The 26,168-nt window shown below is 39.6% G+C and overlaps 1 protein-coding gene across 1 annotated transcript in view; it reads right to left on the reverse strand.

Moving 5' to 3' along the window:
• hs3st4 (heparan sulfate (glucosamine) 3-O-sulfotransferase 4) overlaps positions 1-25,743 on the reverse strand; it is a 69,775-nt gene extending 44,032 nt beyond the window's left edge. Inside the window, exon 1 of the mRNA XM_010730580.3 lies at positions 24,118-25,743. Within this exon, the coding sequence (XP_010728882.1) occupies positions 24,118-24,713 (596 nt within the window). The 5' untranslated portion in view covers positions 24,714-25,743. The remainder of the gene's footprint in view (positions 1-24,117) is intronic.
• Between the last annotated feature and the right edge of the window lie 425 nt (positions 25,744-26,168).

Here is a 26,168-nt window from a genome sequence, read left to right on the forward strand (position 1 = left end):
CTAACCACAACACTTGGCACAGTTTCATACTGAAAATGCATTAAAATCATTGTATGCCACTTTTGGAACAGATGTAAATCGAGGCACACAATCGCATACAAAGGTTCAAGTGGTAGAATTATAACCTTAAGTACATTTGAAAGTGACAACATGGTTAGGATGAAGTGTGCACCATTGAACACCATCAGTGCTTTTTGCTGAGCTGATAAATATTCATTTTTCACCTTCTCTAATGAATGTGATAGCAGATGCCAATTATAACAGTAATAAATTATAGTTTTTCTTATCCCAAATCTTTTAGGTCACCTTGTGTCCCCTTTTAAAACAAACACAGCGCGGCTTCAGAGCAGTAAGAGGCAGTTAAGATGTTCTGGCAAAACTCACTACTCAACTCAACAGATCAAAGTGTGAGGCTTTGTCCGGTTTTAAGATCAGCCTGTGAAAGTGGGACCGAGGACTGGCAGACTCAGCTCTTTCCCTCAGTATTGGGTTAATTCAGTTGTGCCACTAAACCTGTCAGAGCCTGTAGCAGCAGGGCAGATGTACAGCTGCAAGCTTTAAAATGCTATTACTGGTGCTACAGTCAACAGCAATGGAGCTACGAATGTCATAAACCTGATGTGTTAAAAAGAATCCAATTAACATTAAACCATTTTTCATTGTGGACACTTTCACCAGTTGACAGAAGTCTTTTATAGTGTGGCCTGTTAACAGAAATGTTTACTTTATAATATTCATTGCAATGATTTTAACCTTGTTTCTGAATAATGATGTGATAATAATGTGTGTAAAGTCTGGACAACGCAAGGTGTTTTATATAAGTCAGATTCACCACAGACTTCTGTGTTGCAGTATGATGTGTCTTTGTTCTGAAGATGAGAAGATCTAAAAGCTATGTCACGCTTTCATCTCAGACTGGCTGACTTCACAGGCCAGTCTCTGGCTACAATTTAAATGAAGTCTTTTAGTATATAGATCCATCCCCATATCCAAAACAAGGACACACTAAGATAACATTATAATGCAGACAGAGGCTACAGCATGAGGACACCATACCCGAGAGCATTTCTTTCCTCCTAAAACCATCTCTTTTTGTTTCTATTATGTTTCTGATTCAGACGTCCCCAGAAGGGAAGACAAAGAAGATTTACTTTGTTCGATGCAATGTAGGCCATAAGCCTTACAGCAAGGGTCAAGCCCCGTAGAGTATTCTCTGACCAAGTCTGGAAGCGAATCAGAGAAAACCACCAAACCCAGACGCGTGCTGGGGTTTTTCACGCTCTGCTAACTTTTAACAAGCAGTAACAAACGAAACCGTGAACACACATGATTACATTTTGCTAATAGAGGACTTCCCTTTTGGTGTCTCTGTCTCCATGATCTATGATCTATGATCTGGAGTTAGCATTATTTTTTAAATTTATTGAAGTGGTCTTTTTTCTTTCCTCTGTAATGGATGTGGAGTGTTCAACTTAAAGGTTTAGGGGGATAGATAGATAGATAGATAGATAGATAGATAGATAGATAGATAGATAGATAGATAGATAGATAGATAGATAGATAGATAGATAGATAGATAGATAATGACATGTGAATCCCACAAGACTGAATATTTAATGACTGTTTTCTCTCGACTGTCATTGTTTACACTTTCATATGGCTGAAAATATTCTTTAAAACTGGCTTAATTATTGTGAAAGATTCATTCATCTAAACTAGTTTGAATTAAGATGAGTAAAAATAACCCAAACACCAGTCAGTTCATGTTTTGCAGCTTTGTTTTTATGTTGGGAATGGGAAGCATTTAGTTTTATGTTGCTGTAAAACTCAAAAAATGGAAATGTAGTGTTAAGCCATTTAAATACAACTGGCAGCTCTCAGAGGTACATGATCAGACAAGTGTTAACTTATTGCTGACATTATGTCCAGAAAATGTTGACTTTTACAATGAGTCTGTTAACTAACATTGTGTCTACACATTTAGCAGCACTCAGCCTGAAAGTAGCTATCAGTGTGCTTTGCTGTTGATTGTTGATTGTTAGATCAATTATAAATCACTTGTGGAGTGGTTTGTAATTAAAGAGAAGAAACCTGGTTTATACTGTACTTTTAGTTAACAATTTGAGGTCGCTGGTTTTCATCTCTTCTCATAAAGACTTTAAAATGTTTAGTTTCGAGTTTATTGTGAGATGCATTTTAAAATGTCAAAACTACTGCATTAGTTTAGGCATTAGCATGAGCCTATATAGTATACTGATTCCCAAATGCTGATAAATGTCTCATCTTTCACACCATTATATGAAAATTGTACTCAACTATGCAGCAATTTAAACTTGTCAGTATCTACTCAGTTCAGAATACAAAAGACGAGATTTGGGGGATTTTCAGCACATTTTTGCATTCACATGCAGCCCTATTTACCCTCCATCACAGTGTGGCAAATTACATGAACATTCTTCAGCTGAATAATGTAGCAAGCAGCGAGGCTCATTACTTGATTCAAGGGTAGTTCTTTTGCTAATCTGTTGTGCAGTGTCAAGAGCTGATTTTGATTAGCTGGCTAGCCGAGTGAGAAAATCAGTTTACTGTTGCCATGGAAAACTGTGTTTCATGCATTGATCACGTCACTATTTGAAAAGAAGATTTTGCTCCAGGAAAGTTGTAAAAAACAAACAAACAGACAAAAAAAGAACATGTGAGAAACGTGTGCTAAAACTTGCCCATGTTAGTGGTGTTGTTACTGTGATTTAATAGTCAAACAATACATAATATTTCAGAATTGCTGAAAGTGCTGTGATCTAAGTGCTCTACACACTCTAAGGCAATCTTTTAAAAAATTCATCAACCATCCATAATTCCTCTTCATTTAGCCATACGGCCAACTATAAACAGGGCCACAAGGTTTCCTCTTGTTACAGAAAAAGTGTGAATGAACATAACAAACCTGTACTGCACTTTTCTTGTTTTATGTGCATGTGAAGCTACACCTTCATTTTCACTAATATGGTAAATGCACTGGTGCTTTTTCCAGTTGTGTAATCACTCAAACTACTTTACACCACATCCACCTATACACACACACACACATTCATACACACGACGAGGCTGCCATGCAAGGTGCCAATGTGCCACCTGCTCGTCAGAAAGAGTGAACATAATGCTCATTCACACACACACACTCGCACACCATTGGCATAGCCTTTGGGAGCAATTTTTGGCCAAGGACACTCCGACATGAGGAGTAGAGGGAGCCGTGGATCTAACCTCCAATCTAAGCCTCATAATATCAACAACACACTATTTTTTATTTTTCATTTTTTGTTCTTTCAAGGTCTAACTAACTTATCAACGAGATGTTTACTATTTACCTAAAAGCATGAATGCCCACTAATATGTGATTTATATGTGATATTCAAACAGGAAAGTGGAATATAGTCTGTGAAAGGGTTAAATGCATCCTGCCTCAGGCTCAGCCCTGACAGCATTACTGTTAACAGACAGGGCAGGCTGGGCTCTATCAGGAGGGATGCAGCGGACATTACCACAGACAGGTATCAGTACAGCCAGGATGCATGAGGACAAGAATGAAGGTGGATATTAACATATCCCCTCATTACCATATTAACAGTGTGCATGAAAATGTAGCCCAAGCACTTACCTCAATTAAACTACAGTTGGATACCAAGGTCACTGCTACATTAAACTCTGATCGTATAACAAGTCTAAATAAATCATTTTTTCAAAGCACAGCATGTGTATATATATTCAACTCCGAAAAACGAGGGTCAGCAATTAATTCATCAGCTGAGTAACTAAGTGTTTTTTTTTGTGTTGTGTGTGATTGTGAGGGTGTTTGCTGTAGAATCATTTTCTTTTCTTATTTTCTTCTATTCTTTGTGCTGGAGCCAAGAGCAGAGATCACTCTGCTCAGATGGCGGATGTCGATGAGTGAAAGTCTCATGAAATATTCAGGAAAATAAGAAATAAAAGAATAATATCATCAAAATCATGACGGTGGGTCGAAAGGGTGCACGCTGGCAGCAGAGAGAGGGTGTTTCATTATCCAAGATGTAACAATTAAAATAGGACGGTTGAACTTTCAGTCACAGGCAGATTCGTCCCCTTCATTGTTTTGAACAGTAGAGTTTGACAGATGGGAAGGATGGAGCAGAGTGTAGGTTAACATACGCCAAGGCAGGATGGTAATTCCCATATCTGTACACAGGCTTGCTGTTTACATAACATTCCAAGAGGGGTTGTGAACCACACACTGCATGCTATTTAATATCATACACACCACAATTTCCACATTACTGGGCATGCAAACAGCTCCTTTAATCAGTGAGTCATACAGTGTATAAATAAAGAATGAATGTAAAGCATACAGGCAGGGTTAAAAGCTTCAGCTACTGCACTGAAATGCTCGAACAGGCAGGATGTGTGATTGCAACTTTTAACGTGTCATGGCTGTTCATACAAGCGTCTCAGAAACAGCTGATCTTCAGGGACTTTGGCACACTGTGGTGTTTATATTTAACTGAGAATGGCGTGATAAAGTAAAACAAACATGAAGTCAAGGCAGCAGGATGTATGAAATGGTGCGGAGAATGTTTTCTTAACACAGTTTAGGCTCCGTTGTATCAGCCGACTATGTGAACATTAGAGCACTGTCGCGATACACGAAAGAAAAAGCCGAAATATAAGTCATTTTGGTTGTGTCGCATACAAGGCAAGAGGAATGCAATTGTAGACTCCTTTTCTAATTGTCGTATGGAAGTACGGCATTGAGATGCATCATATCTGTTTCAAATATTCAGTGAAATTGCCCATTTGTCGATGTGCTGCTACGACGGGCTGTCAGATTGAGGAATGGTTCGTCATAGTCATGCCCATGGGCAGTGTGAATTGAGTTGCACAGCTGGAGTTATGTTAAACGTAAGGCGAAGTGACAGAAATGCTAATCAAGTATCAAAACTGACACTGCATCCCATCGATGCACATCAGACCGTCAATGATTTATTAGTCAAAGTGAAAGCATGTGTCACTGTGTTGAGTGCTCATGGGTAAACACGGCTCTCGCCAAGTTGCACCACTTAGCAGCCCCTCCCCCCCCACCGCTTCCCATCAAGCATGAACGGCACGCGGAGAGTAACTTTCACAACAGGTAAGCCACACGCGATATATCTAAGCAAGTCACTTAAGAGTGTACTAAAGGGCTAATAAAAGAGCTGAAGGTAGAAGGGTGATGCGTGTCCTTACTTCAAATGGGTTCTTCTGCTGAGTAAGCCCTGCCTTCTTCTCTCTTTCCCGACTTCCATTCCCTTCCTGTCCCCAGATCAGAGAGAGCTGCAGCAGACCCCAATTATCAGACCGTCATTCACAATCCTTCATTTACCTCCTCAATCGCTGCTTCACTACTGCAATCATTCGAGCCTGGATATTCCTGCCAGAGCCTTGGGGAACTGGGGGGTGGAGAGGTTAAAGACTCCACAGAGGAACTGAGTTTTGGCATAAGAACGGAGGGGACGAGACATAAAAGACGGCGAGTTCTGCTTTTTCCCTACTGGATATTATTTGCATCATGGACTGAGGAAGAAAGTTGTCTGTTTGCTGTGTATCCGCTTTGGTGTTGCCAATTAATTCTGAATTTCTTTGTGAGTGGATTGCTGGAACAGGGCCTGGTTTGATGGATAAACAATGCTCCAGTGCATAATTTAGTTGAGCATGGAAGTGAAAACGTAAGATCCATTCACTCTCACTCTCTCAGTTGTATTCTTAGCATCCACTTAAGTGAACTGTGGGGTTGTAATGAGATTGTTGTGATTGAACAGCTGGTTTTTGGTCACTCAAATGTGACCAGTAATTGTGAAATATGACATACTATAATCATGCCTGGATCTTCTTATGCAATAAAGAATATTACATATAGTGATAAATATTGAAATAGCTGCTTTCTGCATAATTCATACATCTTAACATCTGAGAGAATGCCCGCCCCCGCCAAGACATTTCATTGGCTGCCTTGCAAATCAAGACGAAGGTCCCCGTTGCCAAGTTTTGCAGCTATAGTGGATTTGTTCATTTTTAATAGCATGGGGAGAAAAAATAGAATGGCTAATGATGTTGATTATTCAGCTGGGCAGACCAACATGTTTGGTTTTCCTTGAGAAAAGCATGAATCATTTCAGAATCCTGGACTTATAGAGGATACTGTCCTCATGCCAGCACACACACACGCACACACACACACACACACACACACATGCATAATTGTTGTCCAAGGATCCTATTTGCATTAAGTTTCCTCAGTAACTTTGATGGTGTTTATCACCATTAACAAGATTCCTGTGTTCGTGTTTATAATTAATGCAGAGTCTTTGATTACCTCAGAAGAGGTTGAAATTAATATTCTACTCTAGGCAAAATTTATTTCCACAAAATCATAATTATGCATAATAAAAGCCCTCCAGCCATGAACGGTGGTGTCCCATGAATTTTTTTCTTCTTGACTTATTCTTTTACTCTTGGGGAGCAGTTATATGATGCCTGCTTTTCTCTGTTACAGTATGGAAGAGCTGTTGCATGAGAGTAGCCCAGAGCAATTTATGCTTTCATGTGAAAAGTGAAAGGGAAAAAGCTGTGGGAGATTAATGGTACATAAACAATATAAATGACTTTGTAAGCATAGAACCGCTTCCCAATGTATGTTGCTTTTTTAAATGTATATTTTTTTATTTAGTAGAAAAGATATTTGGCATGATTCGAACTTTAATCTCAAAAGACACATGAGGCTTTTGATGGCACATTTGCACTACCAAAATGAAAGGTAAGCTTGCTGGGTAAGGTGAATTATACACAGCCAAATCAAGATAAACACATGCTGACAACATTAATAATTCTTCTGTCTGACCACATCCATATCATCGGATAATGAAACGAATCTGATATGTATGTGCAGACACCGGGCTGCTGCAAAGGTGAATCTCTGGCACTGTACTGCAAGCTGAGAATGAAATGAAACAAAGGGTAAAATGAGACAAACAGGTTAGTTACAAACCTGAATCACACACTGTGCTACATCTGAACAAATGTATTACAGCATTATGTTAGTTTATATTACAGGCTATACATGAAAGCTTTGATACGCTGTGTACGTTTGTTTGCTTCCCTCATTAAATCACCTAAAACAAAGAAAGGCTGTTATATTTCCAGGAAAGAATCATTTGTCGAAGAGTTTGTCGAGCGAGTGAACATTACATGGTCTTATGAATCTTCCACAAATCAATTTGAAGCCCACTGAGGATTTCTAATGGAATGCAAATGTAAGTAACCCGCAGGGAATAGTCCCCTTAATTAATTTGGACATGGACCACACATTTTGGACTTTGGATCGAGGTGTAAACAGATGTTTGGCAATTTACAGTACCTCCTCTATGTAATAAAGATGTCCCCATAGCATCTCCAAATAGCTCCAATATGCAAGTGAGGAAAATCAGAGTGCCCTGATTTATTTGCTGTTATTAATGGGGAGGTGTTGAAGGAAGTGGTCTGTGGCTGCCAGCACAATATCTGACCTCTGAGAGTGCATTAAATCAAGGCATTAGGGAATGCAGTAATAAAGAGGCCAGCTAAGGCACTGAACCTGCTCCAAAACAAACAAACTACAACACTGGCATAGAGAAGGCTAAGATCACACCCAGAGGCTTCTCTCATACAGAAGAAGCCGACATGAAAGTCCACCATCATGCCTCAGTACAACGGCATCAGCTGTTCATTCTTAAATGTTGTAAGGTTATGCATCATGTGGCACAAAGCTTTTCCTTCTGGTGGTTAGGATAAAATAAAACCGCCTCAATAAAAAGAAAAAAAAAATAGTTCCCTCTATTGTAACAGTAGAATTGGATTTTGCATTCTTTTGTCAAACTGGGAACAAGTGCAAATTCATGTCAGGGTTAACAAGTGCAAACTCATGTTAATGTAATCAGTAGTGTTTGTTTGAACAAGAGTAAGGGTCTAAAGCAAAGCTAGAAGCTCTGTGAGGTTGTTCTCATGTAAAGCTCTGCTTTAAGCACAATATTGTCAGTTTTGCCTACAATGACAACACTAAAATACTGATGTTTAGCAGGATCTTCAGCCTTCAGCATTAACATGCATCTGCAAATTTAGAAAAATGACCTGATGGCTAGATTAAATGTCAGGCAGTCATAACGGTCATTACAGTTCATCTTTTGGAGAACATGTATGTGTACTCTTATGTTATGCTAATCCATCCAAGAAATTTCATTCTGAACTACAAATGTCATCCTCGTGGCGACACTGCAGGAAAAGCTACAGGATCACCAATGATTCATTCTCTGGAAACCATGAATATTTTTAGAAAATATTGTGTTAAACCATGAAGTAGATGTTTAGATATTTCCCTGGATAGGTGAAAGAAATGACGTGATGATGGCACTAGAAGAGACATTAAGGGATCGCTAGAGTCATCGCAAATCAACCCTTTGCAGACCATGAACATCCAACAGACCAACATTGTGTCCCATCGCTATGCTGTTAAAATGGCTGAAAGGAACAAAATCCCATAAATAACTCATGTTGGTTAGCTGACTGTTTCTGGAAATGGGCATCTAAAGACTTAAACTAAAGTAAAGTAATTAAAGTAATGTATGCTTATGTTGAACACTGGGAACAATTGAGCCCAATTTATATTTTTTGCCTCATACTATGTCACAAAGGGAGCGGTTTATTACAGCACTACTTCGTTTGTTAAATTTTATATGGAAACACTGTTGGCTACAAAAAGTAGGACAGTTTTCAGATATTGAATATGTAAGTGTGCTGCTGTGTAGAGCATCTAATCTGTTTCAAACTGAAAGGCAAAAATCACAATAATTCAGTAAACTATAGAAGAAAAACTTTTCATAAGTATCCAAAAAAATGTTTAAAATGTCATGGTGAACAGAGATTTACACAAATGACAAAACCTGGCAACCGTAATGTAGCTAACTTTTTTTTTTTTTTTCCCAGTTTAAGACATTTTGTCAAAAGCCAATAGTAGTGCACACACACACATCCGGCTACCATCTGCTCTACAATTTTTCCGCTTGCAGACTTGATAATAATTATGGCCAAAGCTGTGCGTCACCTCACTTACTGTACTTCCCCAGAGCCATCACTATACGCAACCAACAAAGTTAAGATCCAGCTCCCACATAGCCAAACAGTCTCTTGACTCCTACTCGGATCCACTTGATCCGTCTGTCAACTCCCAATGTTTGCACAAGCTTTTACACTTATCATATTCACTCACACACCCTGCAAATGGTCTATAAAACTCACATAATATATGCTATATGCTCTGTGTAATTGTTATACAGAGAATATATACATATTGTTAAATATCAAATCAAACAACAACAAATCAAACCTGTGCTGTCTGTCAGATATACTGCACTGACATGAAGAAATCACAGCAGGTCTCCGTAGGTCTTCTTCCACAGAATCCCTCATGTTGAACCACCATGTTTCTACAGTAGTCTAGAATGGACAAACTTAACACTGGCTGCAATGAGGGTCTTTTTGTGTTTACTGTGAACTACATTTAAAATGCATACATGCTAAATATAATTCCACTTAATCACATTCTGACACCACACCTGGGTTCATAAAGAAAGGCAAATTCACTTCTGTTAAAGCAATGTTTCCTATTCCCTTAACCTCTGCAGTTACAGATATTCTACAAAGTATTGTACAGTAGTTGGTGGTGACGGATCTTTCCCCCCCGTTTTACATGTTCATAGCGCCTAGACCTGACATTCTTTTTGTAACTGCGTCAAAACAATGGGAGGCTGGATGATTACATTAATTTTCACCACACGATTTCTCTGGCGACTTTCAGAAATTGACAGAACGTGTGGTGGACATTGTTGTGCTTTTCAGATTTTCAGCTTTCAGAAGTCTAAAAAAATAACTCCGGAAACAAAAAGCAATGAAGTCATGGAGAAAAAGAGCCATGTCTGACTCTGTGGGCTAGCACTTATCGAGGGCAGGGGGGCATAGCCTCTCTGATGTCAAAGTGTCTGTGCAACCCACTGTCACATTATGAGTCTGAATAATTTGCCACTGCACCGCTGCAGACATTCCTCTGTGAAGAATGGCAAGCCTCAGAAAACGTTAAAAAAAATGTTTTTTTAAAATTCTTCCTTTTTTTTGTTGTCGTTGTTTTGGCTGCATTTATAGGGAAATATAATACTGAATTATGTTTAAAAGAAAACATTTGCTGAATTGCTATACAGTACAGTGGTAGATGATTGTTTAAGGCAGTACTTCTCAATCCGAACCCTCAGGACCTAAATGCATGCTGGTTTTCACACTGCACATGTAATCAGGAAGTGGTTTACACCTGGGACGCCAGGTGAAGGCAATTACCTGCAATCAACTACCTGGCAGGATGAAGGGAAGCAGTGCTCTGCGTCCTCAAGACCAAAGTAGCGAATGGTTTTACAAAGGAAATAGGGATGCTTGAATATCCTTTTGAGGTGGTTTATAATGCATATTTTTAGCGTTCTAGTTGTTTTTGAGGAAATCTCGCAGGACAATAAAGTGCATTCTGATATTCTGATTGAAATTGTATAAACCAGTTCATTTCTACATTAGTCCACAACAGGAAACTTCAAACCCCATACAGAAAGATGATGAAAAGTACGACCGGTGCATGCAAACATCCTTAAAAGAATTTCTAACAATCGTGGCCGTACTATACATGAAATAAAAATGAAATACAATTCTTGTGAAATAAGCGGCTGCCACTGTGGCAGTGTGTGATGATCCATCTGTTCAGATGTGACAATATAACACCAGGAGCATGAAATAACATGAAGAAACATATGCACATTACAACCAAGGCAAATTACTCTATATATTATTAAACTCAAGGTGTGAAATTCCTTCTGCTGGCATTGCTTAACTAATTATCATGGCACATTAATTTTTTCAAACCCTGAAGCCCTTGTTGAGTTTACCCAATGTTCAGAGCATAGATGTTTATTCCTGTAAAAATTAGGTGTATTACAAAACAAATTTTAGAGAAAGCATTTCGCTCTGAGCTGAGACAAACACAACCGGCAGCTTCTGGGGCATCTTCATTTGTATTCTGCAGATTGTATCAGAAATTTGGAAAATGTTAATTGGGGACAGGGTGTTAAGAGGCAGATATGGTCTGACATGTAGCCAACATAATAGTATTAAGGATGAATTAATTATTACAATATGCTGAGGGTGAAAACAGAATGCCATTCTCAAGCCATAGAAATACGTAATAGAAAAGATAGCAATGAATGCTCAACATTTACTTGGGCAAATATGCCGGAGTGCCTTTCGGCTGACACGTTGCGATCAAAAGACACTGCCCTCCTGCATCCAACAGTGGACATGTTGACAAAGCCCTCATTTATTACAGATTCCCAGCCTGGCGAGCGTTGCACCAGCGTGACGCTGATTAGAAGGCTTGTACGAAATAAGCTCGAGAGCCCTATTTCACCACGAACCTATATTCATTTAGTTCTGCAGATTTATACATCCAGCTATCCAGGCACAAAAATCCAGCATGACATGAGAGTGTATTCTGCTCTTTTGAAAAAAAAAAAGGGGGGTTAATCTCTCTTTCTTTCATGAAGAAACCTCAATCTTACAGTGACCAGCATGTCTCATATGATGCAGCGGCTGAAGCAATAAATTGAATTAAATAAACCCATTAGTTACAGCAGCTACCTTCTCACCTCGGCCCAGATACACTTTCATGGTAAGTTGGCCCTTTTATAAAGACCAGAGGACACAGCTTAAGACTGTGATGGCAAAGTGACCTTGAGTCAAAAGACAGAGAGCATGTCCTTGTTCATTACTCAAATCAATTAAGACACCCTGTTTGCTGCACAGCGCAACCCCGGCGTGTTCTGCAGGTGTTTAAAAGTAAATGTATGCTCATTCAAAAATCAATTCATACTTAGGATTCTGCCTCCTCCTGTCTTGTAGACATGAAACAAACTAGAGGTCGATTAGAGTAGAGAGGGACTATTGGGAGATTCAGCATGGGCGTACTTAAAATGCATGGAATGACTAACCAAGTGCAGTTCACATGAACTTCCGTTTGGAAAAAAAGACCCAGAAAGAAAGGATCCTAATCTGCAACAGCCTGAAAGGAAACTGGAATGTTACAATTTTGTCCCCGACTGACTCCTCACCTAAGGTTAGAGAAGGTTTACACACAAAGACATTTTCAATCTTTATTTGACTGAGAGAAAAAAGAGGTTCTCAGAAAGCAAAAAAAACAAAACTCTTTTACTAGAAAGAGAAGATACATCAGCATGTTAACACACAGATGAAGGTGCCTCCGCTGGGCACGAGGGTTTGAGAAGGCCCTCTGTTAGCAGCAAATAAAGCGGACAGGATGTAATATATAGATATATACTATCAGTGTTATAGTAAGTGAAGTGAAACCATTTCATAACAAACTGCAGTGGTGCAGGCTTTATATTTTGGTATGCAAACATGGTTTGTAAATCTTTACACTGAATTCTCCCTATTAGCCCTGTGGCAGCACTACCGCTGTATTATGAGTACCATTTAAACAAAGTGTTGCCATTTTTTTTCTTTGTCTGAATCATAATTCACTGCTGATTTTATTATGTTCAGTTGTGTGGTGCATTATGCATAGAAGACAATATATCATCCATATCAAAGGCCCCACAAGGGAAGAGTTGGCTTTATGGTTGAGAGCAGGTAACAACCTTATTAGAAAGGCAGAACACGTCAACTCTTTCCTAAATCTCTAATGCCAATAATCCAAGTTATCCAGGGAAAACAATCACCTCCTGATACAGCCATTAGCAATTAGCATAATCTCTAAAAGCGTCCTTTTGAATTTCATTGGCTTAATCCAAGTCTCAGTGGAGTTTGGCACATGCCGCAGCTTGTGTTAATGACTTTCAACATACCAAACGCACTGAGAACGCTGGTGGGTGGAGACATCAGTAATACTACAGGCTATGTTTCACTGCAGAGCTATGAAATCAGGATTTTCCTGATTGAGAATTTCCCTTTTCAAAAAGTACCAGTGGATCCTGCACAGCTGCACTTCTACTGTATACGAGAAGTGTGTCGAGTGCAGTTTACACATCTAATACTCAGCTCATACATTGTTTCACACTGTGCTAAAATTATTCTAACGGAATACCCCATGGTGATTTGAGAGAAAGAGCATGAATAAGTAAACAACATAAAGCGATGAGAAACTTCAAAGGCGACGGGACAATCACAGCAAACAAGATCCTGGAAGCCAATGAATGTGTTTGTCTTTGTTTGTGACAGTGACTCAGGGGTGTAAACAGAGGAATTAGCTTGCACCTCCGGAGTCTCAACACATCACACAGCCATAATTGAATTAAGTCTGTCAGGTCGTTGCTGAACTGTAGATGCTGTGAAGAGCACGAGATGCAGTTGGTTCCGAAAGATCATCTCAATAAATGGTCCCAACTTTTCATTTTCATCAGATCCTTGAGAAAAATAAGAATCCTGAAAATGGCTGAAATGGCATCTATGTTTAGCATCCAGCGTTAGATACTAATTTCAGTGCTTTCATAAAAATGGTTTTCTTGATGGAAAAAAAAGCCATTGCTGCATATGTCTACCGCATAATGGTTATATGATAATGCTGCCTATACTAGTGGGAGAAGCCCCCACCCTCCCCATCCCTCAGCATAACACTACAGAGGCACCTATCAGCTCATGGACATACATTTGAAACATACTCCCAGCAGTCCCCGTATCTTGGCTTCATGACCATTCCTGTCAGGGTTTTCCCTTTGACTGAACAAATGCATCAGCTTGTGTCATGAGACCACATCCCTCGCAGCCAATAAGGAGCATGAGCAGCACAAGTGCTCCAGGAGATGTGGAAGGAAAATTGGAATCTTGACAAGTATGATTGACATGCGTATTTGTCCCAAGGTAGTCTTATTTGCAGAGATTTAAAGACGTCTGTAAACCAGCATTCTGCAGAGCAGAATAATTGTTCCTCCAGACTAGAAGCACATCATGGCAATTCTGTTGCATGCAAATAATCTTTTGGGAGAGACGAATCCCTTTGAGCATAAAATGACTTCGGCTTATACTTTATTTTGGGTCTGAAATAAATAATTTAACAGATGAAGCTATGTCTTTCTTTTTCAGACAATCTGTCCATGTCGTGGAACAAAAACTCAAGCCTAAGTCTTCCCTTCTATTCTAGCAACAACACAGGAGAAGGGTGTTCTGAATGGTATCTGCCCCTTTTGATGGACACAAAAATAAAGTGGATATGAGCCTTGATGTTGAACCATAACCCACGGCCACTTCATAGCAATGGAAGGGGGGGGAAAAAAAACAGCGAATTAAATTCTAACCATAAGTAAAATAGACTTCCACTTGAAAGCATCGGAGTGTAGCTACAGCAGGGCAAGAAAAAGAGATGAATGTGTGTGTGAGAGAGACGAGGAATGCACATGAATTCTGAACAGGACCAAAGGCAGGATGAAATTGGCTCTACCCATTAACTGCTCAAGAGGGTTTTTTTTCCCCCTCCATATGCAGAAAGGATGGAGCCATATTACTACTTCCATAATTCCCATGTTACAATAGAGATCGCAAGAATAAGATCAAACCAATCTGTAATCCTGGAATGAAATGGAAAAAAAGGGAGCCTTTATTCAGGCAAAACAAAACACCACTGAAAGAGAAAAACCTCCTGAAAGGTAATTCAGCACTGTGCTCTTTAGAGTATGTGTTGATCCGCCGTATTAGGATATCTGTTGCAGAAAATATGAAACCCGGAGAATAGTGTTGTAATGGTTGTACTAATTAGCTGTGCTGAAATAGTTGTAGCTTTGTGGCTCGACTTGTTGAAATTCAAATCTACAGAGTATTAGAAAAGGAAAATTTCACCTGAGATTTCAATAATTCAAAACCAGATGGTGTTAATACATTGGAGGAAATATGTGATGGTTCAGCGCTATAGTATTTTACTGGGAAAGTGTTTCTCTCCTACAAATTACATTTGCAACAGCAATTACATTTATATACTCGCCTGAATAGACAATAAAGAAATGTTTTGAATACATAAGTTAGAAAACGGATTAACACAACAAGACATGATGTGTTACTTAGTGAGCTTTTGAGGTGCTGGTAGGCGGATTTTATTTCTCTTGGACTAAGATGGGCTAGCTCTTTTTTCTCTGTTTCCAGTCACGCTAAGCTACGCTAATTGGCTGCTTGTAGCTTTATATAGACTTACACTCATGAAAGTGATATTGATCTTTTCATATAACTCTTGGCAGGAAAGCAAATAAATACATTTTCCCAAATGCCACCTTTGCTGCAGGCAGAAAGCACAGAAGTGGTCAAAAATATAATTCATATAAATATTGGATCATAAAACGTGGTGGACATTCATGAGTCACAAATGAGAGGGACTATCTGGCCAAATATGTTAGATAACGTTAGAATCATCCAGGCATATTAATAACCAAGTGTTTTTACATTCCATATCATAACACAAACATGATTAAATTTAGGATAAGACATAAACGTACGACTTACTTACGACTATTACGACTACGACTGTTGATGGCATGACACTGACCTGAAGCCGGGTGAAGTTGAATAAATGATACTGTCTTTTAAAATATTAGAATGAAACTATGAATCCTTTGAGGCTCATCTCCAATAGGCATGGCCTTGCACATTAAACATACTGAACAGACCTTCACTCAATACATGCACACATGAATACATACATGCCGCGCATACCATTAATGATTCATGTAACTTGATTCAGTCATGTATACATTTGTCCATACAAGGGACCATTTGCAATGCCACTAGAATTATATCAAGCTTCCAATATGCATGTGCACTGTTTTTAGTCTCCAGATTGCACAGCCACTCACTGGTCCTCCACCATTACACTCGACAATCCACTGCCAGTTTGATAATCACTGAGGAGTGGCTGTTCACAATAAGAAGTCACCAGAAGATCTTCTTCTGGCTTCATTATATATCAGATCCAGCAGGAAGCTTAGCATCCAGTACATTGACACACGTACTTTGTGTGAGGTATTGCAGGAAAAAGAGACTGCCCTTTCTACCTGTAGGTTATAATGAGTGATTTTCTTGTACTGTGCTGCATCTAAAGAGATACTCAAACAAGAAATAAACATGATTGCTCCTGTGGTTACTGGAACCTGGAGCTCCATGATGCTTGGGGGTTTAATCAAGTAGAAAGAGGTTGGGCAATGAGAAAGACTGTACTGAAGCAGTCCACTCTCTTGACAGTGCCGGGATATGCTGCTAATTAAAAAGTTTAATTCCACAACTGCAGCACTGGCATCAGAGCACTCAGAGGTGCGTCCTTGTGAGTCTTGGCGCCGTCTTATCAGGCGTAGGCAGATTCTGCCATGTTGGGGAAGGCGCGGGACAGGGAGGCACTGCAGCAGCACAGAGGCCCAGCTGGAAGAGATGGCATCCTGCCTACTCGGGGATCTGGCCCACCTTGCTCTTTCCCATCTCCCAACTGAGTGGAGTCACGGGCTCCCAGTCAGGTGGCAAGAGTCAGGGGCTAAGCTGCCCAGTGAGCGGCTGAGAGAGAGAAAGAAGGGCTAAACAAGGGATAAATGCTGGATTTAGGCTTTCTGCTGCTGGGCTCGGCAGTGGATCCATGTCTCCATTACACACCTCCTGTCATCGGGTCCTGTCTTACGACCGCAGGTTGCAGGTACACTAAAGCCTGTGCTGCGGTACACACTGTTCCTTCAAAGTACCACAGAGTCTGAATAAGACGTGATACACTGACTCCATGAATAGACTTTAATATTTCAAGTAAAAAAAGAAAAAAGATGTGAATTCTTCACAATACAGTACAGAGAAAGGATCTGTTTCTTTGATGGGGTGAGGAGTGAACGTACTGCATTGTATGACCTTGGTTGAGCTAAAAGTTTTGTAGCTGTGTAGGATCTATTGATTAGAGCACATTACAGCTCACACAAAGAGAAAAGTCCTTGAAAATGGCAAGGCTCAGTCCGTGACATCCTTTCTTAAAGGCCACATCTTGTGAAGAATCAAGAAAAGATGATTGAAATTTGACTTTCCTTGCTGCTTTTTAGAGTATGCTGAATAAAAACAATGTCTACTAGGACTAATCTCCATGAGCTGGAAGCTATCACTAACTCGTTTCTCAGCACAGACGGGCAGCCCTGAAAGAAGAACACAGCTCTAAAGATTTATAGCCACTTCCCCTCAAAGTTTATAGCATTGGGGGTTAAAGTGTCATTTTAATAACACAGAGATATTGTAGTCTGCAAACCTCAGTTAAACTTTGATTCTGGTTCACAGTTAGCTGATTTATCTTATATGTAAATACTTTAGAGAGGCACGTGTTGACCACAGATATCGAACCTTCATGTAACTATCATAATCTTCTAGGATTACCAGTTTCCAAACCTTGTTTTATACATTAACGCTGGTAGATTTTGCAGTGTGACGAAAGTCATGAAACTCCTTCAAACTAAAGTTGTTTAGATTATGACCTGCTGTTGCTTCGTCTTTTTCTCCTTAAAATATGCTTTTAATTTAGTGCTGCCAAGTCCCAACTGTGGTGCTATGATTTTGATAGATGATGTACTCAGCTCATAAACAGGTGAGCTTGGCAATAAATCCTTTAACAGTGGGTCAAATCTATAGACTGTGGTGAAACCGTGGTGTTATAGGAGGTTGCAGCTGTAGCAGTACGCTGACAGGGCGATAAGTTATTCAGGATGGCTACTCTTTGCTTTCATATGCTGGATGCACACTCCTGTTACAGACAGAGACAAATGTTTCTTCATACATGGCTGTATTGTCTTTTGTTCTAGCTCTTACCATATCTGTGTACTCTTAATGGCAGTTTTTTTGATGACACTTTTATATCCTGTTAAGTCTTATACTGAGAACCTTTATGACAGAAGCATAATTTATGGCTTTTGGCCAATTATGGTGGGACTGGACATGAACTATAAACAGGCACACACACGCACAGAGACAGATTAAATGGATGGACAAGTCATTTTAGTGGATTTGAGCAGTGAGGCTTGTTAAATCACAAAATGTGCATTTCACATTTTACGTGGAGTAGATGTGAAGGGTGTGTATTTATCCCTCGCAGATGATTTATTTAGCTACATGGTCCACAATCTGAATAATACAGAAATGTTTCATTTGTAAATCAAAGGTGATTCAACAGGATTCTATCAGGTAAATTTGCCATCTTCTTAAGGGAGCAGTGTGTAGGATTTAGTGGCATCTAGCTGTGTAGTTGCAGATTGCAACCCATTCCACTTGACATCCCGTACTAAGTGTGAAGGAGAAACAGTGGCCAGTGGAAAATGCAAAACACCCTATTTAGAGATGGAGTTTAGTTTGCATGTACAGGAGTACTGTAGAAACAAGGCAGGGGTGAACATGGTGAAGACTCAAACTACATGTATGCCATATTCTGTACATAGAGCCCTCTTAAATGTATACACTAGACCTTTCAATTTATTTCAGGTAGTGTTGTGCATAGTGGAGTTTCTTTCATGTGGGATCATTTTCAGGAAGTGGATGTCTTAAAGTAGGTATTGTATGTTACATATATCCTCACATAAGAGGAGCGGGTTGCACGCGCACACACACACACACACACACACACACACACACACACACACTAGGACCACAAGGACACAGAGGCAGAGTTACTTGAAATTTTAAGATCTATGTTTCACAGCCACATCGATTTTTGATGAATTTCACACATAATTTGATTCGGACCTGTGGTTCTGTGTGGATGTAGCTGTGTCTCTGACTTTTGTATCGATTTTCTGTATAAATATCAGTTCAACACTGCACCTCTGGTAGATGCAGATACTGATCATAGCATAGATAGATAGATAGATAGATAGATAGATAGATAGATAGATAGCATAATCTCATTATTACATAGCACATTTCTCAGCACAATTGCTCCATATCAGGTTCTTTCAGTGTGAAGATAGCAATTCTTACTTTCTGTAAAAAGACTGATAAAACTGAGCTGACTGTTTTACTATTCATCATTGCAGAGCAGGATACCATTGAACCTCAGCAGATGAGAATCATCATGCCTTCTTCTATATTATTTAATCTGGTCATACATGCTTTTCAACTCAAATTAATCTGAATCGGGAAATCTAAGGCTTTAAAAAATGACGTTCTTTTTAACGTGATAGGCTCATACTGCCGTCGTTAATCTGTAAGTTAACTCAAATGTCAAGAGCTTTAAATTTTTTATATTTTTCTATCTTGTAATATAATAGATTTTAAATTAGAAAAAAAGAACTGCTCTGCCAACAGGATTCCGTGGTAAGTGATCATACAGTATTTTTGTACCTCTTATTTTTGCTCTGGGTAAGTGATCATACAGTATTTTTGTACCTCTTATTTTTGCTCTGGCAGTTGCTCCTTTCAAACCCTATTTGTTAACACTAATGTAAATGCTATTTGTTTGGCATTTTGCTAAAATACCAAGCAGCCAGCCTAACTAATAAGCCCTCATTAGGCTAGTCCCTAACTAGTGTGACTTCCTGGCGATACTGCTCACCCACAGTAGACATAAATCTTCATGTATGATCGATAATCAATGACATTCTTCAGTACAATTTATGAGGCACGTTGTATTTTCACTAAAGTAAGCGAACAGTGGCACAGAGCTGGAGTAACATTTGCTCTATTGGTCATCAGGCATCAGATATTTCCTATTCCAGGTTGAGGCATGCTCAAGAGAACAGATAAGTTAAATCCTTGTGGTGGCTCATCCTCTCTTCACTCAGAAATAGAGGCAACATTAGAAGCGCCAATTGGCTGTTGAAAGTCCTCTGTGTACGGTAATGATGGCACTACATTGCTAATTGCTTGTTCAAGTAAGCCCAAAACACACTGGAGAAAGTGTCCAAGAGTGCTAAAAACAGGACAGCAGCACCAATCACCAATCTGGGCCCATCTACGGAGGTTCATAACAGACCAGCAATAAACCAATTCCTGATGTGAATATTAGATATGTGCTGTTTTTTGTGCTGAATTTTACATGGAACTCCTTATACGATAGGATAAAACCATCTCGGTGCCACCTCAAGCGGCGATCACTCTAAGAAATACAAAACATACTGAATTAACTCCAACAACAATGTAGACAAAATAATACAAAAAATACAAGCATTAGTTTCCTTCTGCATCCTCAGATTGAGTTCATTTTGCTAATTTAGAATTTACAGCTGTACAGTACAAGTACAACAGAGCAACAAACCATGAAAACATTGTGCTATTTTTAAAGCATGATTGTATGCAAATTATTTTTTGAAAAAGTACAACTAATATATGTTCAATTATTTTGAAAGTAATAAGATGCACAGCAAAAAAAAAGTTTCTGTCCATGTTAACAGATATTGGGGGATATTAGCAATTATCCATCCATCCATTTTCCATAATCACTTATCTCTATCACAGGCGCAGGGGACTAGAGCTATTCCAGCTGGCATTGGGTGAAAGACACCCTGGACAGATCCAGTGGCCAATTGCCTTTAATAAATTAATATTTAAATAACTTTAAACTTGATAAAGTGCAGTTATTAAGATTATTTCTCTCTATAAGTAATGCACATACATCCTTTACACACTCCTGTATTCATATGCCTGTATTTACTTCAGTGAGAGAACATAGTGGCTGTGGAATAGGAGGGGGCGTTCGCTTCTGCCTACATAAAAGACCACATATATTCACTTTTTTCCCCACCACTGTCACTGATGTTTGAACATATCAGACATTTGCCAGGATAATGATAACACCCTTGGCGTAGATGATTCTTTATGATAGAAAAGTGAAAACAAGAAACATTTACTGTTCAACTGAACTATAGAGGAGCATTTTCTTTAAATAAGGTTTCTAGAGCGGGAAGATGGCAATTAATGTTCACATGGCTTTAACACATTTTTACAGCTCTTCATTTAGCATCAAAGTCTTATTCAGGTGAACTAACCCTACAATAACCTTCAGTGAACCAGACTGTACTGCAGTGGCAAAGACTCCAGGTGAGCCTGAATGAATCCACATTGTATATTTTCACTTCATGGTAGATTCTTTAATTTACAGCCAGTAGCCTAAGGTAGATATAACGTGCCCCAGTGCACGCTATGATGATGGGCCCTAGCTACTGTATACTGTGTTGTCACATGATCAAATAAAAACTTAACACTGGATAACGTCAGCATATAAATTGCCCAACAATCATCATCATCATCATATGACAAAATTACCAAAGAAAATAACAAACTAATTGTAATAATTGTAATTGAATTGAACAGTTTTCTATAATTCATTAGACAGAGTTGGGTTATATATATATATATATATATATAAACAAATGGCGCATAACTTCTTCTTTTGAACACAGGTGTATTTCTGAATCACTCACAAGCCTCCGTTCTCCACCCAACACATTGTTGGGCCTGTTCTTTCTACACCTCTTCTTAGCCCACGGGCCCCAGTGCAACCGCAATGTCTGCAGTATCTATATTTACGCCCCTGTTCCAGGCACATGACTAAATGGAACTTTCCTTCATCCTGTTTTCTTCCCTCCGAGGAATCTCACAAAGTAATAGAAGAGTATTCGGCTAAGCATACACAAACACATACACCTTTCTAAAGATCACTACACCTGAATATGTTTAAAAGGACAAATATCACCATTTAAAGCTTCAAGCTTGTAGTGCAATAACACCAAGACATCAAACTGAACATTTAAATACTTGTAAGCACTCACAAGATGCCTTTGGGTCATACCCCCCCCCCATTCTTGGTCTATCATATCCATCAAAATGAGGAGCAGGTGTTACTGAGACAGCCCCAAATTTATGAAACACATTTTATGAGATAACTGGTCTCGGTTAACTTCACCAATGTCAAATGGTTGCAAACATCTAAAACTGATCATAATTTCACTTCGATTAAGTGCACATTAGCCATAGAATGACAGACAAAGAAGAGAGATGCAGTATAATGCATCATTTAGAAATAAACAACAACAAACGTGGTTTGAATGAATTTATGTATCAGTGTCTGAAATAGTGGCTCAACTTGTCTCATTTTTATCCCTTCTATCATTAACATTGTTCCCATTGGTGCAAAATGTGTCCCGCGTGTTTATTGGCTTCCTGAACCGACCATACTGAGGTGAACGTTCCACACAGGACAATGACAGGTATAAAATCAAGGCTCCTTGATGCATTTTTTTTGACTCAGGGGCCCTAAAACACACGAGCACATTTATTATTATTTATGTAAGCATGTCATCCTCCTGTCTAATGAGCCTTTCACCAGCAGCGTAATGAAACAGCTTGCATTAACACAGGCTAAATGAACAGCCGAGAGCTCCCATGTCTATGCAGCAAGATGAAAGCAGATGCTACGCAAACCCAAACACCGGTGTAGCAGACCCGGGTTTCTCCAGAGAAACAGAAGGGACTTTGAATCAGCGTCATTCTCGTCAGCTCATTGACTCCATTACAAAATCTTGAATTCCCTTGGTCAAACATCATTATGTGAGAAGAACGTCTAACTGAGCCATGACCAGCTGACAAAGAGTGAACCTTAAAATTGATTTTTTTCTTTCTCCAATAAACACGGCAGTGATAAACAAGGACTTCTCCGGCTAATAAACCTAGACTCAAAGTGAATGTCAACCATCACACACATTACCTCCCCAACAATTCACACTCCCGTGGCAACCAGCAGCAGAACATAGACAAAAGCCCCAAAAAATAAAGCGCTTACTACAATATCGCATGCTAGATTATATGTCATTTAAGTAGGTGCTCCAGTAATTGGTGGGTTGAATGCTCTGTGAAGGAGGAGAGAATACTGACTGACTTTAAGATCAAAAAAGAGCAACAACAAGAGAAAAGAATCTTTTTACATACATCTAAAACATAATATAGGATATGCAGTCCAATATGTATCACATAAAAGAGCTCTTTCCCTCTGTTTGAATCTGTGAGCGTGACTCTGCATGTGAATGTGTATAAAGGAAACTGAAACTGGGGAATAATGAACTGTATAGTAAGCCGGTTTGTCTTGATCAGTGTCAAAACAGGCGAGAAATAACAACATAATATCAATTATTTAATATGTGCATCACATGATGATATCATCATATGGACTGCTTCTTCTTTTTTTCTTTTTTTTGTCAGTGGATACAGAAAATAGCCTGAAGCACATAGAGGCTCTGTCATAATACAACGCCAAAGCACATAAAATAATCTGACTTTAAGGTAGACTAAACAAAATAAACAAAATCCTGAAACTACACTTTGACACTCGTGTGTGTGTGTGTGTGTGTGTGTGTGTGTGTGTGTGTGTGTGTTTACTCTCGCTTCATGTGTGCAAATACTGTGTAACCCTTTTAAAGGTCTAAACTTGGACTGTGTGATAGAACATCAGCTACGGTATCTTTACTGAAGAGAAGTGCCGTTAAAGATTGTGAATTTTCAAGTTGAGTTCAGCATATGATTCAGAAACAAAGTGAGAACTCTCCAACAATAAAAAAAAAAACAAGACTCATTTCATTCACTTAGGACCATTTCACTAAATTTCTGCAAATCATTACTAAGCACTTTCCAAAGCTGTTTTTCTTTTTTTGAATTCCAGACAATCATTGCTTTTCATCCCTGTCCTGTAGAAAATATTTTAAAAAATCAACATGCAGAGACTTTAAACTTAGTGGAGTGAGATAGTCCAGCACATGCATTCCCATCCACAGTGATTAAAACTAATGTTGAGTTTATTTTTTATCAGAACTAAAAATGATCTGAAGTGCAGACTGAGAAAGTTTGACAACAAACATGAAGAAATGATTTTCTCTGATTGATCTCAAGTCTCCTGCAAATTGATTTTCTTACCACCCACAAATGAATGAAGATTCTCGTTGCAAGTTTCTGCGTGATAAGAAATAAACGGAAAACACTGGAGGTCAGACTGAAACTCACCGGTACCAGTCCAGCCCCTTCTCGTAGTTCCTGTCAAAGAAATGTGGCTCATTTCCAACGGCTCTGACGTCCGGGTGCACCCTGAGAGCCTCCAGCAGGGCTCTGGTCCCCCCTTTCTTCACCCCGATGATGATGGCTTGGGGAAGTTTCTTCACTCCATAATCCATGGTGCAGTTCACCCTGAGTTCGCTGTCCGTGGTGCTGAATTCCTGGTGCTCCCTCTCCAGCGCGGTGGTGTGATACGCCGCCGCCGATTTAGTTGGAGACGCCTGAGTCCTAATCCACTCCACCGTCCTTTGTTCGGCCTCAGCATGATCCTTAACGGTGGGGACCGCTGTGGTTCTCTCGGCCTCTGTGAATTCGTTAAAGCCCTGGGAAGCGGAATAAAGTTTCTCCCTCAATGTCACAAAAGTTGTCTCCTCTGTCACCAGCCTCCCCTGATACGCGTAGTTCTCTTGCAGAGGGAACTGCAGCGAGTTGTAGCAGCTCATCAAGCTATAGAACAAGTAGGTGACAGAGAGGGAGAGGGTGAACATGAATAAGATTTTCCGGGGCACTTTAGAGGTGAAAACCGAAGTGCTGGACCAAAATGCCATCTCTGATAGCAGTGATCCTCTCAAAGAAGTGGCCAGACATGTTTCCACCCCGAGTCTTGCATGGACAAAATCAACGGCAATAATCAGTCACTATCAGCGCTGCTCCAGCTAAAAAAGCGTGAAGCTGGACCAAACCAACCTAATCCAACCAAATCGCATTTTTATAAGGATGGCGGGGAAACAGATCGTTAAAATTCCGGAAGAATATCGCGTCCCCTTTCTTCAGTATCGATTTCTTATTCCAAGGCTGACAGACAATGTCACAATTTATTGGACTGAACTTGCAGATTTGAGAGGCTGGAGGTCTGGCGTCCTTCCAAATGAGCAGCCTGGCTTGAACTGGACAGAATATTTTGAACGAAATCCTGGCATTTTATGAAGAAGAGGAGGGAAAAGAAAAAAAGGAACAAAGAACATGAACAACAGAGTGTTTAAAGTAGGCTTCTTCTCATCAGCCGCTCAGCGCCCCCAAGTCCAGTCTGCGATACAAGAGTGGATTCACATCCATCCAGGCAGCTTCCAAATCCACTCAATCTCCCCAGAAAGAGACGAATGAGCGCACAATCCTCCACACTTCTCTCTCTTATTTACTTTCTGTAGTAGAAAGTCGGGCAGCCTTTTGCACAAAGCAGCCACTCTTCCCACTGACTACCAGACCGCTGCTCGCCGTCCTTGCGCCTTCTCAGATTGGTAGGATCCTACGATGTGCGCATCGGCTGGGTGAGCTCATCTGAAGTGAAGCGCCGTAGAGCTACACAGCACAACTAGTGTGTACACCCACTTTTTCCTCTCTCCGTGCACAAGTAGGGCTCTAAACGTCAGATTTTCCTCATCTGAAAGAGTCGTGCGGAAAGCTGTTTTCCTCCTCCTTCACGTGGCCACTTGCAGAGAAATGACTTCCAGTGGCTGAATACGTGAGATCCTATTACACTGTGAATTGTTTCAAAGTTCACTATAAAAGTCCATCTCACAAAGATTATTTTGATAGAGATTGTATTTTACAGAAAGCTCATGTCTGCACCCTGCTGGCTTTGTGTGGAGCATTACATAAGTTAATTTACAAAAGGGGGGGAGAAAAAAAAACAGAAAAATAAGTTTATCCTGCTAAATATAAAAGCAGCTTATATGAATCAAAGTGGATAATAAGCAACATTGTGTTCTGGATTAAAATGATGAGTCATTGGGGGTGTAGTTCTCCTCTACATATTTCTAAATGCAAGAGAGCACATGCAGAAAACAATCCTGTGTTCTGCATAATGCCGAGGATGGGTCTGCTGCTTAGGCGTATTATACACTGAATTTATTATACATGGGTGCAGACTATAATTACTGATGAGAATATTCACTAGACCTTAACTTGTACACTTTGTTGCCGCAATATGAGGATTTAAAATTGCACGCCACTGAAATGTCTCCCTGTATTAGAGAATCTCATTCATCACACACCTCCAACAC

The sequence above is a fragment of the Larimichthys crocea genome, chromosome XII, assembly GCF_000972845.2.
Source record: "Larimichthys crocea isolate SSNF chromosome XII, L_crocea_2.0, whole genome shotgun sequence".
NCBI classification, from domain to species: domain Eukaryota; kingdom Metazoa; phylum Chordata; class Actinopteri; family Sciaenidae; genus Larimichthys; species Larimichthys crocea.